This window comes from Channa argus, chromosome 2 (genome assembly GCF_033026475.1).
Source record: "Channa argus isolate prfri chromosome 2, Channa argus male v1.0, whole genome shotgun sequence".
Lineage (NCBI taxonomy): Eukaryota > Metazoa > Chordata > Actinopteri > Anabantiformes > Channidae > Channa > Channa argus.
In genome coordinates this window covers 6,451,546-6,471,034 of record NC_090198.1, presented here as the reverse complement: position 1 = coordinate 6,471,034, position 19,489 = coordinate 6,451,546, and the positions used below count along the sequence as shown (strand labels likewise).

Sequence of the window (19,489 nt, the reverse complement as noted above, 5' to 3'; positions counted from 1 at the left end):
ATCTGCCTCAGCCATTTTCATTTGTTGCATAATTTAAAATAAACTGTTAAATAAAAAAAAAAATCCAAAGGAAAGTCAGACGTATTTTAGTCACTTTCAAGTTATTACATACTATGTTTTATAGTATGTAATACTAATAATATAATATATTTTCATAGATATGATCACTGTGGAAAATAAATATTAATATATTAAGTCAATACCATGAACTCCCTCCTGCTTCCACAAATACAGTACTTTCAACAACACTAAAGGTAAAAAAATAAAATAGTAAAGTAGTCAAAATAACACCTTGATACTGCTGCATAAATGCCATTTTTTTTAGCTCTACACTGCCTCGCTGTTTTAAGAATCGACTGGGCCTTTTTTTAAAAATGACCCAGTTGTACTGTAGATCTTCAGTAAGAACAAATGAGCTTTGGGCTGAATATCACAGACGGAATGTTAAACTCGTAAAGTAAAAACTTGGGAACAGCTTGTTGTGTAACTCATGTATTGTTTGATTTATCATTATGGGATTGAGTATCATTTCAGTGAATAATTTAACTGTGGCTTGTGATTTGTAAGTCTCTTCTTCTCTTGGGCAGAACACAGATGCAGCTTTGCTTCCAACCATCAGCTACCCTGCTTTTGCACTAGACGATGACGCCCTCTTCAGTCAGACACTGGAAAAGATAGTTCGCAAGCTGCGCGGCAAGTACGGCTTCAAACGTTTCCTCCGCGATGGCTACCGCACTCCCAATGAAGACAAGACTCGCCGCTACTACAAACCGGCAGAAATGAAGGTGGGTGCCACCAGCTGGATTTAAAGTTGTGCTTGCTTGGGGTACTTCAGGCCACCACTTTGCAGTAAAAAGGTAAAGATCCAAAAGTTCAACTTGAAAGTGGTTGAGTGTGACATTTGAAAAGTTTCTGAAATGTATAATCCTGTAAAGGAATTATCCTTTTTATGATAATGCTAAGAGATCTGCCTCAGACTTAATGTACCATCTCAAGTGTTTTAATCCTGTAGGTATTTCACCCTAAATCTGTGTGTGTGTGTGTGTGTGTGAGAGTGCCTATCAGTGAGTGTGCTCATGCATATGTATGTCGGTGGATGACCGTGCATTCATTGTTCCTGTTTCTGAATCCCCCGTGATCCCAGCGAAATGACAGTCCATTTCCTTCAGAATCGGCTCAGCGAGTGTGCGAAGAGTGAATCACAGGCTGCACTCTTGATGCTAGACAAATCATTGCATTAGCTGCTGAAGTAACCTCCCAGACTTAATGAGCTCGGAGAGGCAGATGGAGGACACGCCAGAGATCTACGTGCACTAAGTTAGAAGCGAGTGGGGTCTGTGTTTGGTTGATCCCAAAGTCTCAGTAGAGATCAGTTTTATCTTAGCTACAGTTTCTTGCACCAGTATTTAAATAACATAAGAGGGGCTCACTGACAGAGGTTTGATGTACCTAATTAGTAAAGTACAAGTTTGAGCTTCTTGTACTTTAAAGTTGTAAAACGGAGCTACTTTCTATCGTATTATTATTATTTTTATTCTACTACAGCTCAGAGAGAAATATTCCACTTTTTATTCCACCACATTTATTTGACAGTTTTAGTTGTGACGTTGAGATAAAGCTTCTAGTAATGGCCTAACAAATGCTGGTGTATTATAGTGGATTCACCAGCTCAGCTACACCTTTACCAGTGATTCTGTTTTTGGGTCCACACAAAAACTTTAGACATTAGGTTTCTTTTTTTTGATTTTTTTAACAATTACTTGAAATGTTTATTTGCCATATTTTTTTCACTTTTGAAAGTTTGCTTAGACTTGCACCTTCTTCTTATGAACTGCATCAAATTCATTTGTTATTTCTTAGCAGAGTACTAGTACTTCTACATTTAGCAGATACATTTGCTAGCTTGGCTTGGAGAAGTTGTGACATGAACCCAATATAATATAATGAAGGCTTACCCTACAAGATAGTAATACATAAATATAGTATTTTTATCTTTGGTCTTGAAGGCGATTGCTCTTTAAAAGCAAATTCTGGTAAATACAATTTATTTTAAAATGTACTTGTTTTTTAAATAGCTATACACACAAAATATAGTTCAGCTGTGATTTGAAGCCATGAGGCTGGAAAGGACCTTTTTTAAAAATTTTTATGTACTTTAGCAGTTGTTGACAGTTTGTACCTTGTGGGTCTCAAAGCTGCTATGTGACTGTGAAAAATGTTTGAAACAATATCCTTTTTTTAACAAATTTGCATTTGAATGTTCTATTATCTTCAGAATTGTCAGAAAGGTTGATGCAAAAAAAAACAACAAAAAGCCACCAAGGCAAAGGATTAACAGTGTTGGTTCTTTCAGGCTCCATCTTACATTTGGTCTTGTAAGCTTTATTGTGAAAGATTTTTCTAATGGTAGAAACTAAGCACTTGCCAGTTGTAGAGGTGTACAATAGCCTGAAAGTAATGAGGAAAATGTTACCTCCTTTGAGAGATAAGCCACCACATGGAATAACGGAAAGGCGGGGGGGGGGAGTGCGTGACCCAATGCGAGCTCTGCCAGCAAAAAAAACCCAAAAACCGAAGCCACAGGTAGATCACGTCTGCCTGCAGAACACATCGTGTGAAGTTGTTGTTGGTGCTTAAGAAAGAATTCACAGCAGGGCAGATGCCTCTGCTCCCTGTCTGTTTACCATTGACAGAGAGCAGCAGCCTGTGTGATAGACAGTTTTACCAATCAGTCGGGCTGCTCAAGCACAAAACACCAGGGTTCCCTGCCTGTTTACAACCTCAACGGGCCACAAAGCACAGGCCTCATTGGGTGACTGCCTGAGCTCTTCCCTTCTCTTGTTTAGTCTGCCCCCACCCTTTCATCCTCTGCTTATGCATCTGTTCATGCCCCCCCACCCGGCTATCTTTTAGCTGTTGTTGAAGCCAGGCGTACCTGCATAATCACACGTGGCAGACATGAGCCATTTACAGAAGCTCATACAGGCAGTACAGACAGTTAAAGCAGCTCCAGAATGTGTGTCCATATGTGTCACTTCTAACAGCCAATTGTTACTGCAGAAGGATGTAATCCTTCTTATCTTCTATCAGCATGGAGATAATTGAAAAAGATGAGGAGAAAAGATAATCAGGACTAATGACGTTTTCCGAAGGGCTGAAATACACACACACACACAAACATTCTGTGATTATGGATTTTTTTAAACAATATTAAAACCTGGGTTTATTTTATTTTGCACAAGCTGACCCTTGATGGTTTGCAGTGTTCATACACATTTGCCGAATAGGAAAAGGGTTAATATGTAACACATGGATAGGGCTCCAAACATTTTGAGTTCATCGGCTTTAGGCAAGTATAAACATATGAAATTGAATTATTGGAATTAATAAGGCTCTGATTCACTTGGTTGTTTTCTCCCTATGTGACTTGCAACCAAATGTTTGAGTCAGATTTAAAAGAACCATCCAACTAGGAATGTCAATTCAAGTGTTTGTTCAGGAACATTTTCTCCAGCTGCTTCCCCATGCTGATTTAAATTATTATTTTTTTCTCTTTTTTGCATTCAGTTAACTAAAAACAACCAGACAGTCGCACAGTCAGTCAGACACTCATCAGTTACTCATTCAGATCGATCAGTCAGCCAGTCAATCATAACTTGCAAAGCATTCATGAGCGAGAGGTTTGATTCAATGAACACAAATGAATAAATCAGTGGAGAAACATGACAAGTGCAGATGTTTCAACGCAGGGCTTGCTGAAGATGAAAATGATGCATATCATACGCTGTGGCCGTCAATGTCGACACATGAAATGAAGAAATACTGTGGATATATTTAGACTTGAAGAATCAGTGAAAAGTAGCTTTTTTTGGTGGCGCATCTTTACCGAAGGTCCTTTGGCGTCTAACCTGTGGTTCAAATGAACTTTGGCACATTCACCCATTCACTCAGCCCTGCTCTGTGGAGAATGTTGCCGACTGGCTGTTGTTTTTTGGGCTTCATCTGCTGTTGTTCTTTTCCTTGTCCTTGCTTAAAGTTTGTGCAATGCCTCTTTTTTTCAGATTCCGAAAAGGCTTTCGTGTGGATCTTTTTTTAAAAAAAAATAACAAATACAGCCTTCTCAGGTAAAACGCAAAGCTAAAACCAACATTTATAGCTGCTTTTTTGTTTGAGCAATCAATCTAACAGGATATACTCTGGTAAACACCTGTCAGCTACATGTTCCAATGTTTTTGCTTTATTTAATATTTTGTGTTGTTGTCAGTCTATAATATCTTTAAAGTACAGCTGACACAACTGAATTTTTATTGATGTTCCAATACTTTTGAGGGGGTCTGTCTGTGCATCAGAATGCAGCAAATGGCCGTAACCACATAGAAACTATCCCCCATATTAGCATGGAACAACATCATGACTGTTGGTCTTGTTATGTTTTGTTAGTACTTATGAAATATGAGGTCTGGATGTATTTTTCTCCCCTTTGTTACACCACAGAAAATAAACACATCAGCTGCAGTAGCATAACCTGCTTCGAGTCACTAGAATTAGATTTCCCCACATGGGTCCATGCAGTGCGTAGACTACCTGTCAGTCTGTATGACTTCATTTCTTAGAGCTCGTGGCTTGTTTATAATATTGCAGTGTAAAGTGAACCAAAACAGAACTGAGAGGAAATAATGTCCTTTTTCCCTGTTTTAGACCAAACTGACTGCATTTTCCATGTCAGTCTTTCATTCACATGTATAAAGTATCCATATTCATAAAGTACATACAAGTACATATAAGTACAAGAAATTGATCCTTTACGTATGTTTTTCTAATTTCCACATGCAATTCAGACTCATCAACATCAAATTTAGCTGAGTTCCTCATTTACAAGCTGCATTTAATAAAATCAAGTTGATTTATTCTATTTTCAAAATATATTAGAAATTCTTTTTCTTTTAACTCAGAGTCATAAATGCTTCTATATTCGTCACTGTATCTTAAACTTTTGGGCATCTTACATTCTCAAATGTCCTCCTACAAACAAACACTACAGCTTTGATTTTTTTTTATATATAAAGAATACATAACCTTGCAAGGAAGTATCCATATCCCATTCTTTTCTGTCACTTTTCATTCACAATGTCATCCCTTCAAATCTTTTCCTTGTGTCATGCTGATCCATATTCAGTGCCACTAAAGTTCATCCATCCACTAAGGTTCAGTCCTTGTGCCTCTCTCCTGTTTCTGAAATGGAAAAGCAATAATTCCTCCTCTCTCTCTCTCTCTCTCTCTCCAGCTTTTTGATGGAATCGAGTGCGAGTTTCCCATATTTTTCATCTACATGATGATAGACGGTAAGCCTTGTTCTATCCATAGATGCTGTTATAAGGCCTCAAGTGGGTCATTTGGAAGATATAAGACGGACTCGTAGCATTTGACAGGAAATTACATTTCGATGTTTGCTAAGTTTGAGAGCACTTAGAGACATGTTTTGAAAATATGATGCATGGGATTTGTGGGTGAACCTAAGGGAATGGTCAGAAATTGATAATTGAGTGTATTCAAGCATGGTTTCATCCTTCTCATGTCAGTTTACACTCCACTCCTAGTTTTAGGACTAATATCTGATTTAAGGCCTGTTCTCATATGTAAGGCTTGTGTCATGCTTTTCATCTTTATGGGAGAATCTTTCAACAGCTCAAAAAGTAAATCATCTGTATCAGATCAACTTAACTGCTTCATTTACATTAATCTTACTAATGCAGTCGCACAAAATAGCAGATATCTGTTTGGGATTTAGATTACAGAAGACAGACACAAATTCTGTGATTATACTAGCAGTTAAAAGTTGTGGCGTATTAAAGTGTTAAAGTGCCAGATGGGTAAAACAGTATATAAACACTTCTTAAAATGACTGTGTGTTTGTTTGTTGGGGTGCGCTAATGTAGAGGGGCGTCAGTATTTGAAGCCCTGGATGGATTAATTTCTAGTGTCATGCAACAGCTGGCTCGATTCCCAACGTTGCTTTAAGTAGAAAACCAATCAGAACCAGAGAGGATGAACGTAGCTTGCTCAGGACGCAGAATTATGAATGCTTAATGCTAATCATGCAGCATATCTGCTACATTTGTTAATTTAATAGTTTTCCTCCAAGCGGTCTATAACTCAGTTATTGCAAAAACTTACATCCTGTGTTAACTTTTAAAAATCGTATATTTGTATGTTACACAACTTGGGTTAATCACTAGAATATTACTGTGCCTTTATAAAAAAAAAAACAGTCATCAACCTCAGTGCGCAATGAAATGTTTGTTTTCACACTGTGTGTACTTACTGAACATACACATGCACACAAAGACAAAATACAAACTACATATTCAGAAATATACATACAGATGCATATGTATATGTTTAAGTTGGGAAAACAGGAATGTTCATGTAGACAGATGCTTTCAACCTTCCCCCATACTCATACTTCCAATCAGAAACTATTGAATTTCATAGATTTGTATAAAGGGTGGATGATGAATATGGCTGTACAATAAGGCCAGTTAATATTGGTTCAAAAAAAAAAAAAGTTTCAGTTGCATTAATCCATGTGCATGTCCATTGCAGGGGTGTTCAGAGGAAATACAGCTCAAGTCAAAGAATTCCAGGAGCTCCTCGAACCCATCATCTTCCAGTCCTATGAGGGTGAGTAATAACTCAAACACACAAATGCAGTGACTTATGGATCCAGATGGAAAATCACTTGATATATCAGTATGGTTAGTTTTGGAGCTTCCGAGCCTGCCTGTGTTCTCTTTCTTTCCCTAGCAATAAAAAAATATTTCTCTTATTAAATCTCATCATCCATATTCATATGTCTCATACTGTGCCCGAGACGCACAGGGGCTGTTACGTTCAAGTGAACTCAGCCTTTCCTCCTGAGCAAAGTGCCTGGCTTTCATTTCCACCTGCACCCATTGCTGTGAGGAGAGACAGTAAAATGATAGGTATGTCAAGAGCTTTGGGTTCCTGTTGGTCCGTTCATAATAGAACAGGAAATAATTGGAGTGCAGAAAGGATAATGATGTGAGGCAGAGCTGACTTAAGTTGCCCCAGATGTCTCCGCTGTGCCTTTGTACTGGTTGTGTATAATTTAGCAAACTGCAGAAGTTAATTGGCTGGGTTATAAAGGATAACACAAATGTACTTTATCATTCACTGTTAATGCAGCATCATTTATGGAAACCTGCAGATGCCTGAGCCGTTGTCAGAAGCTGCTATTGTTTGTTCTGCTGGAGGTTCACCTACTTCCAAAGAGTGGGCTCCCAGTGTTTGGATGGAACATAGATGCATGAAGGGTGCAGCTCTGGGAGACATGCTTCTATGCACCATTGTAGTGAATGGGCCCAATTAATGTATTAAAACTACATAACGTCAGCATTTTTGTTTAATGTTAAATATTTCTGGACCATATATTCTGTACAGCTACGGTAGAATTAAACTTTAGTGACCAGCATGGAGCCTGATAATACAAACCCAATTTTACAGAAAAGTTGGGAGGTTATGATTACAAATGGTGTAAAGACAACAAATCAAATGTTGAAACTAAGAAATTTTATAGTTTTTTTTTAAATAGTAGCTTATTTAAAAAAAAAAAGTGCCAGTAGCACTTGAAAGATAAGTTGTACAGAGGCAAAAAAAGACTGAAAATGTTCTGTAAGCCTGATGCAAAACAAGAAAAAAAAAAACCCTGTTGAAACATTTGACATCAACAGGTCGAAAACAATTGGATACTAGATAAGAACTTGAGCCTGTCAGAACTGAGGATGGGTCGCACACACACAGTGCACACCTCAGCTCCCTCATTCTGGTCTGTGGTCCCTTCCGTCCGCTGCGCTCTTCCAGTGAGCAACATCTGGTGGTCCCAGCACAGCACAGAAGACATCAAGCAAAACTCTTCAGCTCAGTGATCCCACAATGGTGGAACGAGCTACCAAATTCTGCACGCTCAGCAAACTCACTCCCAATATTAAAAAAAACTGCTGAAAACAGAACTCTACCGCACAATTCTATGCACTATTTTTTTTTAAAAAGTTCTTTTCTGCTGTTTCCTGCACTTGCATCTGGTGAAATGTAAACCCTTTTCTAATAGGACTTTGCTTTGATGTTTTCCCTTGAATTAGTGAGTCGCTCTGGATAAAAGCGTCTGCTGAATGACTAAATGTAAATGCACACAGTTCTTGTTTGTCATCACTGTCCTTGTGTCTCATGCCAGGTCATGCTGTGATCCCCAAGTACTACTACGTACCCGCTGACTTTGTGGAGGCCGAGCAAAACAAGCATGGAAGCCAGAAGCGTTTCCCTAGCAACTCTGGTCGTGATGGCAAGATCTTTCTATGGGGTCAGGCCCTGTACAACATCGCTAAGCTTCTGGGTACGCTTCTGAGTGTTTGTTTGAGTTTGGGCTTTGGTGTTTTGAAAAATCACTGCCAAAATCAATTACTATTCCATTCACTGTCATTTCTTTGTGTGATTGTAAATACAGTATTATTTCTTCACTAACATGAATCAAAGGATGCTGTTTGACTCATCCATTGTGTAAATATGCATGTGTGATGGGAAATACCTGCTCTCTTGTCTACGTGACTCCGCATCGTCTATGCATGTTGATGTTCCTTATGTCTTATACCTTTGTTTCTGTGTGTTCACATTGCAGTGGATGAGCTGATCAGCCCCAAAGATATTGATCCCATCAACCGCTACGTGCCCCGCCAGGACCAGCGCAACGTCAGCATGCGCTACTCCAATCAGGTTAGCTACAGTGCGACGACTGTGATTCACTCTCATCACTTGGGTCTCATCTGAATTCTGAACAGTTATTAACGTTTTGTCTTGAATATTTATATGCACGATGTAAGCTGAATCCTAGGATGACGCTGCAAACCTTTAGTCACCCTTGTAAATATAATTCTTCAGAGCAGTTACATTTCTTTTGCCTGAAAAAATAGCAGCCCACACATGATTTAAAAAAAAAATCAGCTGGCTGTTGTTTTAAATTAGAAGTCAAGTAGCCCTAAGTACTTTATGCTGGAGAGGCAGAGAGTGGGCTGCAAATGGACTCCCCACTCACCGTCAAAAAAAAAAAAAAAAAAAGCTGTGTTTGTATAGTCATTCCACTGAACCACTTCAATGTGAAAATAAGGCAAAACGACTGACAAATTGTCCACAAAAGTTTAAAAATTGTATTTGAAATGTGTTTTTATCACACTTATTAAGGAGAATTCCACTGATTGCTTTCATGTTCTGAACACACACTAGCTTTGCAAGAATGATGAATACTGCTGCGTTCTGCGTAGCAGTAAATAACCAAGACTCTGCAGTGGTTTCAGTCTTAGTGTTAGGTAATTTGTTTGGCCTGCTTTCTCATCTTGATAATTCATTACCATAACCCCGCATCTCCTCATAATGGTTGTGGTGGGGCTTGAGCTTATCCCAGCAGCCAACGGTAGGGAACGGTGGGGTACACCCGGCACTGGTCGCCAGTCAGGGCTGACGCAGAGAAACATACAAGGGAGACAACAGTTCAATCACACAGGCAATTAAAAGACAGACATTATCCTAACATATATGTCTTTGGACTGTGGGAGGAACCTGGAGTACACAGAGGAAACCCACACAAGCACGGGGAGAACATGCAAACCTCACACAGGAAGGCCCCTGTCGGCTGGCCAAGATTCAAACTAAGGACCTTTTAGCTGCGAGGCGGCAGTGCTAGCCCCTCGATTGCTGCCTCTTTTGTTGTAGTTCCACTTGAAATCCACTTAAAGCCACAGCACGTAACTCTTTGAATAATTTTCGGAGAGATATGGTCCATAGCAACCTTAATGTGGAAAGATGCCACGAAAGCTTCACAGACTGACAAAACCATACCTGCAGCAGTGAGGAGATTCTCCCTTTGAAAGGTTTTTCAGTGAGGTTTGCCCTTCTGACCAATCAAAAAGAAGATTAAACCCTGTGTGTTACATCCTCATGGATGCACACAAGGCACCTTTCATATATCTGAGACACCACGGGCTTTAACGCAGCATGTTTGTGACACCCTGGGTAGGCTGATTTCTGGTCTCATGGCACAACTGCCGTAGTTTTATTCCCAAAAGTCGCATAGTATAGCATTAAGTCTGACATAAGTTTGCAGTTATATTGTTAAACTCTTCTTGTCAGGCTTTTTTTGCATGTCTTACCTACAGCTGTTCATGACGAACACTTTTTTATTGCTTTATAGCTGCACATGGCTTCTGTTTATAGGTTCCATACTATCGCTCAGTGTCAGATGTCACCCATATAATAATAGGCTCCCTAAAAACACACCTTATCTAATAACAGCCCCACAATTATATTTAATTACAATGTGGCCAGGCTGTGTCATACTATAATATTATTACCTATTACCTATTCTTGCAGTTGCATTCAAAATCTCACTTGATATGCAGTAAGAGTGGGGCACACATGTGCTTGGGTTTGACTTACATCTAGGTAGCTTCCATTTGGCCACATCTCATTACTGAACAGTAGGGCGTCCTAGAGCAGCTTTCGCCGTAAGCAAGGGTTGGGGAGCACCAATCATCCTTAGTGCTATATTTTCTGCCCAGAAGCCTCACCCCAGGCTATTCCCGCGTCTAGTTTAAAAAAAAAATAAAAAATCGCCCTACTCAGTCTTGCTTACTTCATTTTGTTGTTTTGTGTGTGCTAAAGTTTGAATTACAGTTCATCCATCAACATCTAAACAGCAGAGGCCATCCATTTTTACCTTGCCGAGGGCCAGTCAAGCAGACGAGGATTAAACCCAGTCCATTTCCTCTGCGAACAGCCTCTCTGAACAGTCATCATGTCTGAGGTTTAATCCAAATCTGAGACAGCCGGCAGCTTTGAGAATCACAAAGATGAAGGGTGGAGATACATATGTTCATTCTCTTTGCTGAACAGTGTGGATTGATACGCCACTCCCCCCCCCCCACCCCCACCCCCCCCCCCCCACCCCCCCCACCCCTTCTGCTCCTGGTTGTGTATGCCGATTTCTTTTTTTCTTTTTTTGTTGTTGTTGCTGGGCTGATAAGATGATGCTAGAACAAGCCTCACCAGAGAGGATCAGTTGCAGAAGAGGTATCGTGAACGTCAAACTGACTCAAATTGGTTGCAGAGAGAAAGATCAACAGAAAGAACAGAGCAACAAACAACAAAGGAGAGATGGAAACGAGCATGTCAGCCAGTGGAAAAACTAAACAGAGAGGCAGAATAAGAGATGAGCATTTGCCTCTAAGAGGTACAAGTGTCATTATTGAACTCTCTGGGGAGAACTAACAGTATGTCAGACTGTACGACTGACTAGTACTGTGAATTTGATAACTTTACAGGTTTTGACATTTAAAAGCTGTGCGGAGACATTAATTATGTCTGTGTTCTGACTTTCTGTGGGATTTAAGTTAGATTAAAACTCACATAAAGACACTGTCATGATCACTTTTATTTCCCTCCGCTATCAACACACAGGTTGGTGCTGTTATTTGCAGCAGGTGCTATATTAACTAGGATACTAAACTATAAATGTGTAATGGTGCTTTTACTTACTGAATTCATTTGTAAATACACTCTGTATCAGCGGCTTACAATGTTATTCAGCTTCAAGAACAGCTTCCATGTTTAAATGTGCTGAATGAATTAGATGACATTTGTTTCTTACACTTAAAAACTATACTCTATTTAATTTTTGCTTTGATAACTATAAATTATTTAAAGACGTATTTTGCGTACAATGACCTAATGACCTAAATACACACAAGCCATAAAAAATTCAGTGTGTATCTTTTCATTTTATTATACTTAGTATTTAAGATTTTTGACCTGTTACTGTTCAGTGTCAATTCATAAACCAATTATTTATTACATCAATTAATTACATCCTTTGTAACTATGTATTCATTAGTTTTGGCCTTAAAATACCTTTATGTTTGTTTTTAAACTGTTTCTTTGTTACTTTTAGCTAATAATTTAGTTGTTATCAAGTTCCTTCAGCTAGCTGATGTATTTTAATTATTTGTTTGTGTCTTTTAACAACATGTTTCATTCATTATTTGTAGCTAATTATTTCTGGTTCTTTTTAATGATCTATCTTAACGGTCTATTTTTTTTACTTCCTGTTTTAACTTTTCAGCTCTTTCTAGGTATTTTTACACACTCTTAGTTGGAGCATGTGATATTGACGTGTTGTAGCTGACAATATGTGGCTATACAGTTGCTAAAAGTCAGGCAGCCCTGTGAAAATTACATATACACATACAGTAAACAGACATTAACTGTTCCACCCTGCTGCTGTGTGTCTGAATTACATTGTAACCAGTGGAAATCACATGGCGGATGTATTTTTAAATCTTTTTTTATGACACTGCCCTTGGATTTAATTTCAGAACCCCAGACTGGTCCCTATGGTTGTTGAGTGCTACTACAAATGAAAAGTCCTGGAACTGTCATGAGTTGGATCTCCCTTTAAAGTGCCCATGTGCCAGTTAGCCCCAATGTACAATAAGTAGAATGTTGCCTTTACTTTGTTTCCTTGAAAATTTGACGGGATAGTAATTCTTAATGTTTGATTTTTGATGCATAGGCCTTATTTGCTTCCTTCACTTCGAAATTCCACAAAATATATAATTTGCTAAGGGGTGTCTAAATGTATGCAACTGTATTTTTAAATTGCATCTTTATTTTGTCTTTGATGCGAAAACAAAATCAGTCCACATGCCCCAGAGGCAAATACATAAATATCCTCTAAGGTACAAATACCACTGATTGGGAATCACTGATCTAAGTCATTGCTGAAGGGCTGAAAAAGCACAAATGTTTCATTAAGTATTAATGGAAATGTGATGGTCTGTGCATTTTGGATTACAAGTTGTTTAAATGAGATCAAAGAGAGCATTTTAGATCTTGTCATTGTTAATAGAATATCAGCATCAGCTTACTTGTATTGTCAGATGCGGTGTGATAGTTCTTTGTAGGAAAACAGAATGAGTACAAGCAACTCAGCTTTTATGAATTTAACATCTAAACTACTATGTAGCAAAGCCTGACTCTCGTCAGGTAGACTGCAAATTTTGTTTTTGATTTTTTGATTTTCTTTTTCTTTTTCCTTTCATTATTTCCACAATAACACTTTGTTGAAACTGGATTTGTTGGCAGTGTGACAGTTCACTGTGAGCCCGGCCTCTGATGGTAGCAGGCACCCTTCTGCATGCAGCCTATCAACAAAAGCCTATCACAGTTAGTTTGATGTTTTCAGCCCCATGCGGCCCAAATAGATGTGAGTGTGAGCGAATGGATTTTCTTTGACTTCATTTCTGGAAAAAATTGGGATCCTGGTGGTTTGCTGTCACAGTGATGAGGCGCTATCTTTTGATGGCCATTTAAAAATGGATTTTGGGGTCTGGAAGACTTGTTAATGATGATACTGAAGAGCTGACAGCTTGTTACAGAAGGTAATGCAAACTGTGAAGGCTAGCTGGGTGTGCTCAGCCCTATCAGTGGACAGTGGAATGTGTAGGTGGGAAACAGCTGATGACTCCAGCCCACCCACTGGGCCATCAGGGTAAATGTTTCAAAATGAAACTTCTTCGCTGTAGTCGCATAAAGCACCAAGTGGTGAGGGCCCCACAGAGAAGGAGATTCACAGAAGCTGTTGCCCTCAGACGAATCTGTATCTGTACTACAGACACACACGTGTTTCTCTTCACGCTATAAATGGGGATAAATCCGCAAACACGTTCTACACGTGCGCAATACAGAACCAATACCTATTCACCTCTGCACAGTAGCAACAAGAAGAAACACACCTTTATTTACTGTATTTGACTGTGTCACAGTCTCCACTACACCTCAGTTTTAAAGACACTCACTACTTAAAAACTGATCAGAATATGTGTTGTGGTACAACCTCTGGACTAGACGCTGAAACTCCATAGCTGTCAGATTAGATCAGTAAGGCTGTGAGCTTACCTCCAGGTTCCATGGCTCAACTTCTGGTGTCTGGCCTGAAGTTTGTTAAGTTACCACACTGCTTCTTCGTGCTCCATTTGGTCCATGTCGTTCGGCTCCATGTTGCTGTGGGATTTCCCCTCACTCTACTCCATTGCTGCTTTTGGCTCTCGGCCAGTTAACACTTGTTAGTTCAGTTCATTTAATTTAACAGAAACATACTCAAAATGCAAATGTCTTTCACTGGAGGAAGGTTGATAAATCTTTTGCAAAGTTCATAGACCCCAAATCAAACATGGAGTCCTGAGTTTCCTAAGTCTGCATCCCTGTCGGTTCTGACACTCCACATATCACCATGGTTCCTCTGAGCATTCCCCTGATCAGTCTCACACACCAACTTACAAACCCAAACGCCTATTCTGACAGCTGACAGGTCATAAGAGGGACTGTGACAATTGAAAAACATGAAGTGAAAAAGAAATAACAGCATGTGGAGCTGGTTCACAACGCTGTTACATACCTTTAGTCTAAAAAAGCATCTATGGTAGTAGTTTATTTTTCTGGGACGTGTTCATTGGCAGCTACAGTAAGCATAAAACCTGCTCTGGTAGACCACCTGCAGCAGCTGACACACAGGTTTTTATATCTTAAGTCTGTTTGAGCTGAAAATGTTGATTTAATTTCTTATTAAGGCAAACATGATGCCGGGATTAGCTGTGCAAGCTTTCGTACAGACTGAGAAATACATTTTAATTTACTGACAAATTGAGTGTGTAAAGCTGTACTTGACAATTTAGAACACCTTATAACACTACTGTATGATATGATCTGATAGGAATAACCTATATCATTCTTGGCACAGGTGTTGCAGGTGTTTGTTTGGATTCTACAATGTTTTCAGAATTCAGTCAATTTAAAAAATCTTCTGTTGCCTTTGAGTTTCCAAGCAGGACCACCTGAAAACGGCGCTGAGGAGTATTTGATTTTCCCGGAACGCATGAACACAGCAAATCAACCAACTTTCACTTTCAGAGCAAATCTCTCAGCCGGGGGAAATTACTGTAGATGTGGTTGTTTATTCATGTGGCTGGTACCAGGCTGAATGCCTTCCAGGGTCAAACGGCCACACAAATTCTAGGCTTTACTCTGCATTCCCTCTAACCTCCACTGCTTCTCTCACCTTATTTTTATTCTGTCTCATTGCTCCTAGTTACCCTGGATCGGAGTAGTCTTTCTTCCCATTTCTTAAATTCCTTATATTACAGTAATACTGTATCTCTTTGCCTCACACCTTTTCTTTCTCAGTTCGTCTTTCATGTTATGTTGACAAAGAGGCCTGAGATGGGCAGAAAAAAATGAGAGAGGCAAGGAAAAGAAAAAAAAAGAGGGGAAGAAATACTTTTTTGTTTACTGCTCTGTGTTTTAAGCACGAGATCCTCTGTGTGTGTGTGTGTATGTGTGTGTGTGTGTGTGTGTGTGTGTAGCAGCTGTCGTGTTGCCTCTGCATCATTGACGTCCAGTGTTTGGTCTGCAGGCAGGAAAGGCACATGGACGTGCTGAGCTTTCACATGCAGTTAGAGCTTGATTTGTAGGCTCCTCGTTCTTTCTCTGTGTATGTATGTAATTTGTTTCCCATTCTGTGTCTCCAAAAAATGCATGTGTAATGCATCTATCTGTATCACTGTCTGAGTCTATATGAAATATGTGTGTGCATGTGTGTGTTTTTTTGGGTGCAGTTGTATGTAAGGATGCCTATGTGTGTATTATTCATACTTCCTTTGCTTTCAAATGTTTTGCTGCCACTGAAAGTCCCTGCATCAGGTCTTTCCACAGCTGGGGCAAGTGAGAAGCTGCACAATACTAAACCCATGAGTAGCTTACAATGTTGTGCTGTTTGGTTCCAAACTCAAGTGTATATGCTGTAAGGTTACCACAGGGTTATTTGACATCACCTGTGACATTTAGAAAAGGATTCGGAAAGAAATATGTTGCAGAGGAGCTATTCATCTGAGCTGTTTTGAAATTATCCAGAACACTCCATTTTGACAGATCCAAGTTAGAATTTATTTAAAACAGCAGAGTGTTTTGACATTGCATTTAACATTAAGAGGGGATTTAAATGTTTGGACAACCTTTATTAACATTCTCTCACATGCAAATGTTTTACTGTCATGTCAATTTAATTCCATTCTTATTTAAACCCTGCCGTAACTCTGATGCTAATGCAATGTCCTACAGAACTGGGGACTCAGATGTGTTGCAGATTCGTATAGCAGCGAGAATGTGCAGACCACAGCATCAATTTTGCATGGCCAAATCAAAACTGAAATCCTATTATTCAGTACATATTCCCATACTGCATGTTACTGAAGCAATATACATTAAATTTGCATCATGTGTACATCTCAGCCCAGGGAAAAAAGCGGGTTTGGGCTTAACCAGGTAGCATTTGGAGGAAAGGAAGTGGTTTGGTTGATGAATGGGACATTTATGCAACTTTAATGCATAGTGGAGTTTAATGTAGCAACATTTCACTACGGTTATGAACTTCAAGCCCACTAAATAGAATATGAATCTGTAAAATAAAGCTAAACAGCCTAAATATGTATGTAAGCCACATGGCAAGTAATGAACAAACAAAAGCCCTCTACATACTGTGTTGTTGCTGGCATCTTGCAATTGATGCTTATCTGATTTAGTGCTTAGTACAGATAAAGTCATTATAGTGGGTGACTTTAACATTCATGTACATGCTGACAGTAACTGCCTCAACACTACGTTTAATTCGTTTTTAGATTCAATAGTTTTTTCCAAAATGTAAATAAACCGACTCGAAAGAACACCCAAAGAACAACTGCTTCTTACATATAAAGCTCTGAATGGTCAGGCTCCATCATATATACAAGACCTCATAGCACCATATCACCCCAGTAGACCACTCAGATCTCAGAGTGCAGGCCTACTTGTGGTTCCCAGAATTTCCAAAGGTAGAATGGGAGGTACAGACATTTAGCTATCAAGCTCCTCTCCTGTGGAACCAGCTCCCAGTTCATATTCGGGAAGCAGACACCCTCTCTACTTTTAAGTCTAGGCTCAAAACCTTCCTCTGTAATAAAGCATATAGTTAGTTATAGTTATGCTGCCATAGGCTTAGACTGCTGGGGGACCCACCCCCCGATGCACTGAGCTCCTTTCCTCCTTTTGACCCACCCTCTCATCCCCTCTCACCCCACAATTGTCACCACTGTGTGACATTAACTCTGTGTTTTATCCCGTAGTTGTCTTTGTCCTTCTCTGTCCCCCTCTCTCTGTCCATTTCTGCAGGTGTCCCGAGGCTTTGAAGCTGTGTGTTTTCCAGTGTGCAGCCACTGGTCCTACCAACCTGCCCGATGTTTTGTTGTTGCTCTTTTTCTTTTCTCTCTCCACTTTCCACTCACCCCAAATGGTCAAGACAGATGGCTGCCCACCGTGAGCCTGGTTCTGCTGGAGGTTCCTTCCGTTAAAGGGAGTTTTTCCTCTCCACTGTTGCCTATGGCTTGCTCAAGGGGGAATTGTTGGTTTCTCTCTATACATCTTTATAGTCTTGACTTTATTCTGTAAAGTGCCCTGCGATGACTTTGTTGTGAATTGGGGCTATACAAATAAAGTTGAATTGAATTGAATCTCTACACTCTAATAATAGCTGAAGGTGGATTGATTTGAAGCTTGACCTTGTGGTGCAGCTTTCAGTGGTCGATTGCATTGGGGTTTTTCTGCGTGAGAAACAACACACTCCCAGGACTGTGAGGGTGAGTCAGATCAAACGCACCCTGAGGAGTGTAGCGTGACATCCCAGTGACAAACACGAAATAATACACAGCAGGCATAGCAACTGGGGGGTGTGAGAAGTCATGAATGACTGTAAAAGTGAATTAGTGGGTTAGGCCGCTTCTGTCACACTCAAGCTTTAATGTTAGTGCCTTAACCTACCGGGCTATTCTGGAACGCCCGTGTTGTCACGTTCCCTCAGTTTGTCTCTTCTCACGCCGTCTTTATGTTTTTCTCTATCTGTCTCTTTCGATTTGATTCAGTTTTCTTTAAATTCAAAGGCCATGGTGGACATGTGGATCCCACACAGAACACTGAGGCAGATGCAATATAATAGCATTTGTGTGCATTAAAATCTAAGGAACTTTCCTCTCAACTGTATACTGTAGGTACATATCTTTATATGTTTACACGCACATACAAGTCCTCTCACATACTATTCAATACCCCTGTAAAAAGAAAGGACATTTAGGGACATTGTGCAGGTGGAGGGAAAATAGGGCCATGTCCAATTTTTCTCTTTAAGTCCAGAGATTTGTTAATACAGTTCAACACCCTGATGTTTTCTCAATCAATACACTTTTTTCTGTTTGAGGCTTTAAGTTGTTTTGGTCACTTGAGAAATGTATGGATTTTGCCCAGCTCTTCTTGCTGGGTTGGCTGGGAGTCGGTTTGAAAAGAGCATTTAGAGATTTTAAGTGTCACACTCTTAATAATAATGCACTACTTTGGTAACTGCTTATTTAGTCCTGGATACTTCATGTTTTGAAGACAAACTGTATGTTTAAGGGCTTTTAAAAAACGTAAAAAAAATATTCTTTTGGGGGAGGGGTTTAAAGTGAGCTTTATTGTCAAAAATTGCTTCATGCAAAGAGTATTTAGTTGTTGACCTGTGAATTTCTGTTTCAACAGATATACAAAGGCTCAGGATTAGTTGGTTATTAATACAGTAGATTCAGTTTGACTCATTAAGGAATATATTATACCTTTCTGTGAGAATCTGTATTGGGGAAGGTTTAACCTTCAATGGAGATCAGACCTGGTTCTGGCTTGTCGTAATGTGCACCATGTTTCCCAGTCTATTTTCTGCAGAACAATAACTTCTTTTTATTGATGTACAGCTGCATTAGTGTGTGAAGAGAGTTTCGACCATCATACTTGTCAGTAAACGGACAATCTATATGTGGCATCATCATCTCACTGTGTCTCTTTGTCAAAGGGACGTTTTCACGTGTAAGCTGTTTCAGTGGCGCTGTGTCACAATCATGGCGCAGATAACTGTGAGGATAAGTGAAATATGAACTCTAGATTCAAACAGCAGAGCACAGATTAAAGGTCAGTATTCAGACTGTCCCTTTCTGAAGAGCAAAGTGACACCCTGAGCAGCATGAAACAGATGGATGCTGGGATCCTTTTGACCCAAGCACACATGCGGTTGCACACATATACAGTACACACACTCGAACACGCGCACACACAAACACTGCATTTTTAAATTTGCATACACGTCTTCTGCATCATGCGAACCCTACAAAGTGAATCACACATATTATTACAAACTCGCCCATTTTTTAATTCTGTAACCTAAATCAAACATTAATGCATATGGATACACACACATACACACACGCAACCGTACACAGATTGAGAGTGAGCTAAACCCTGCTGTTTGCCAAATGGCCTG

General features: G+C 39.6%; 1 protein-coding gene across 3 annotated transcripts in view; it reads left to right on the top strand.

Moving 5' to 3' along the window:
* The window catches only part of phkb (phosphorylase kinase, beta), a 92,128-nt gene that overhangs the window by 36,377 nt on the left and 36,262 nt on the right, over positions 1-19,489 (top strand). For all 3 annotated transcript variants that reach the window (XM_067495013.1, XM_067495011.1, XM_067495012.1), the window contains 5 exons: positions 588-785; positions 5,285-5,342; positions 6,604-6,681; positions 8,252-8,410; positions 8,693-8,787. In XM_067495013.1, the coding sequence (XP_067351114.1) occupies positions 588-785; positions 5,285-5,342; positions 6,604-6,681; positions 8,252-8,410; positions 8,693-8,787 (588 nt within the window). The remainder of the gene's footprint in view (positions 1-587; positions 786-5,284; positions 5,343-6,603; positions 6,682-8,251; positions 8,411-8,692; positions 8,788-19,489) is intronic.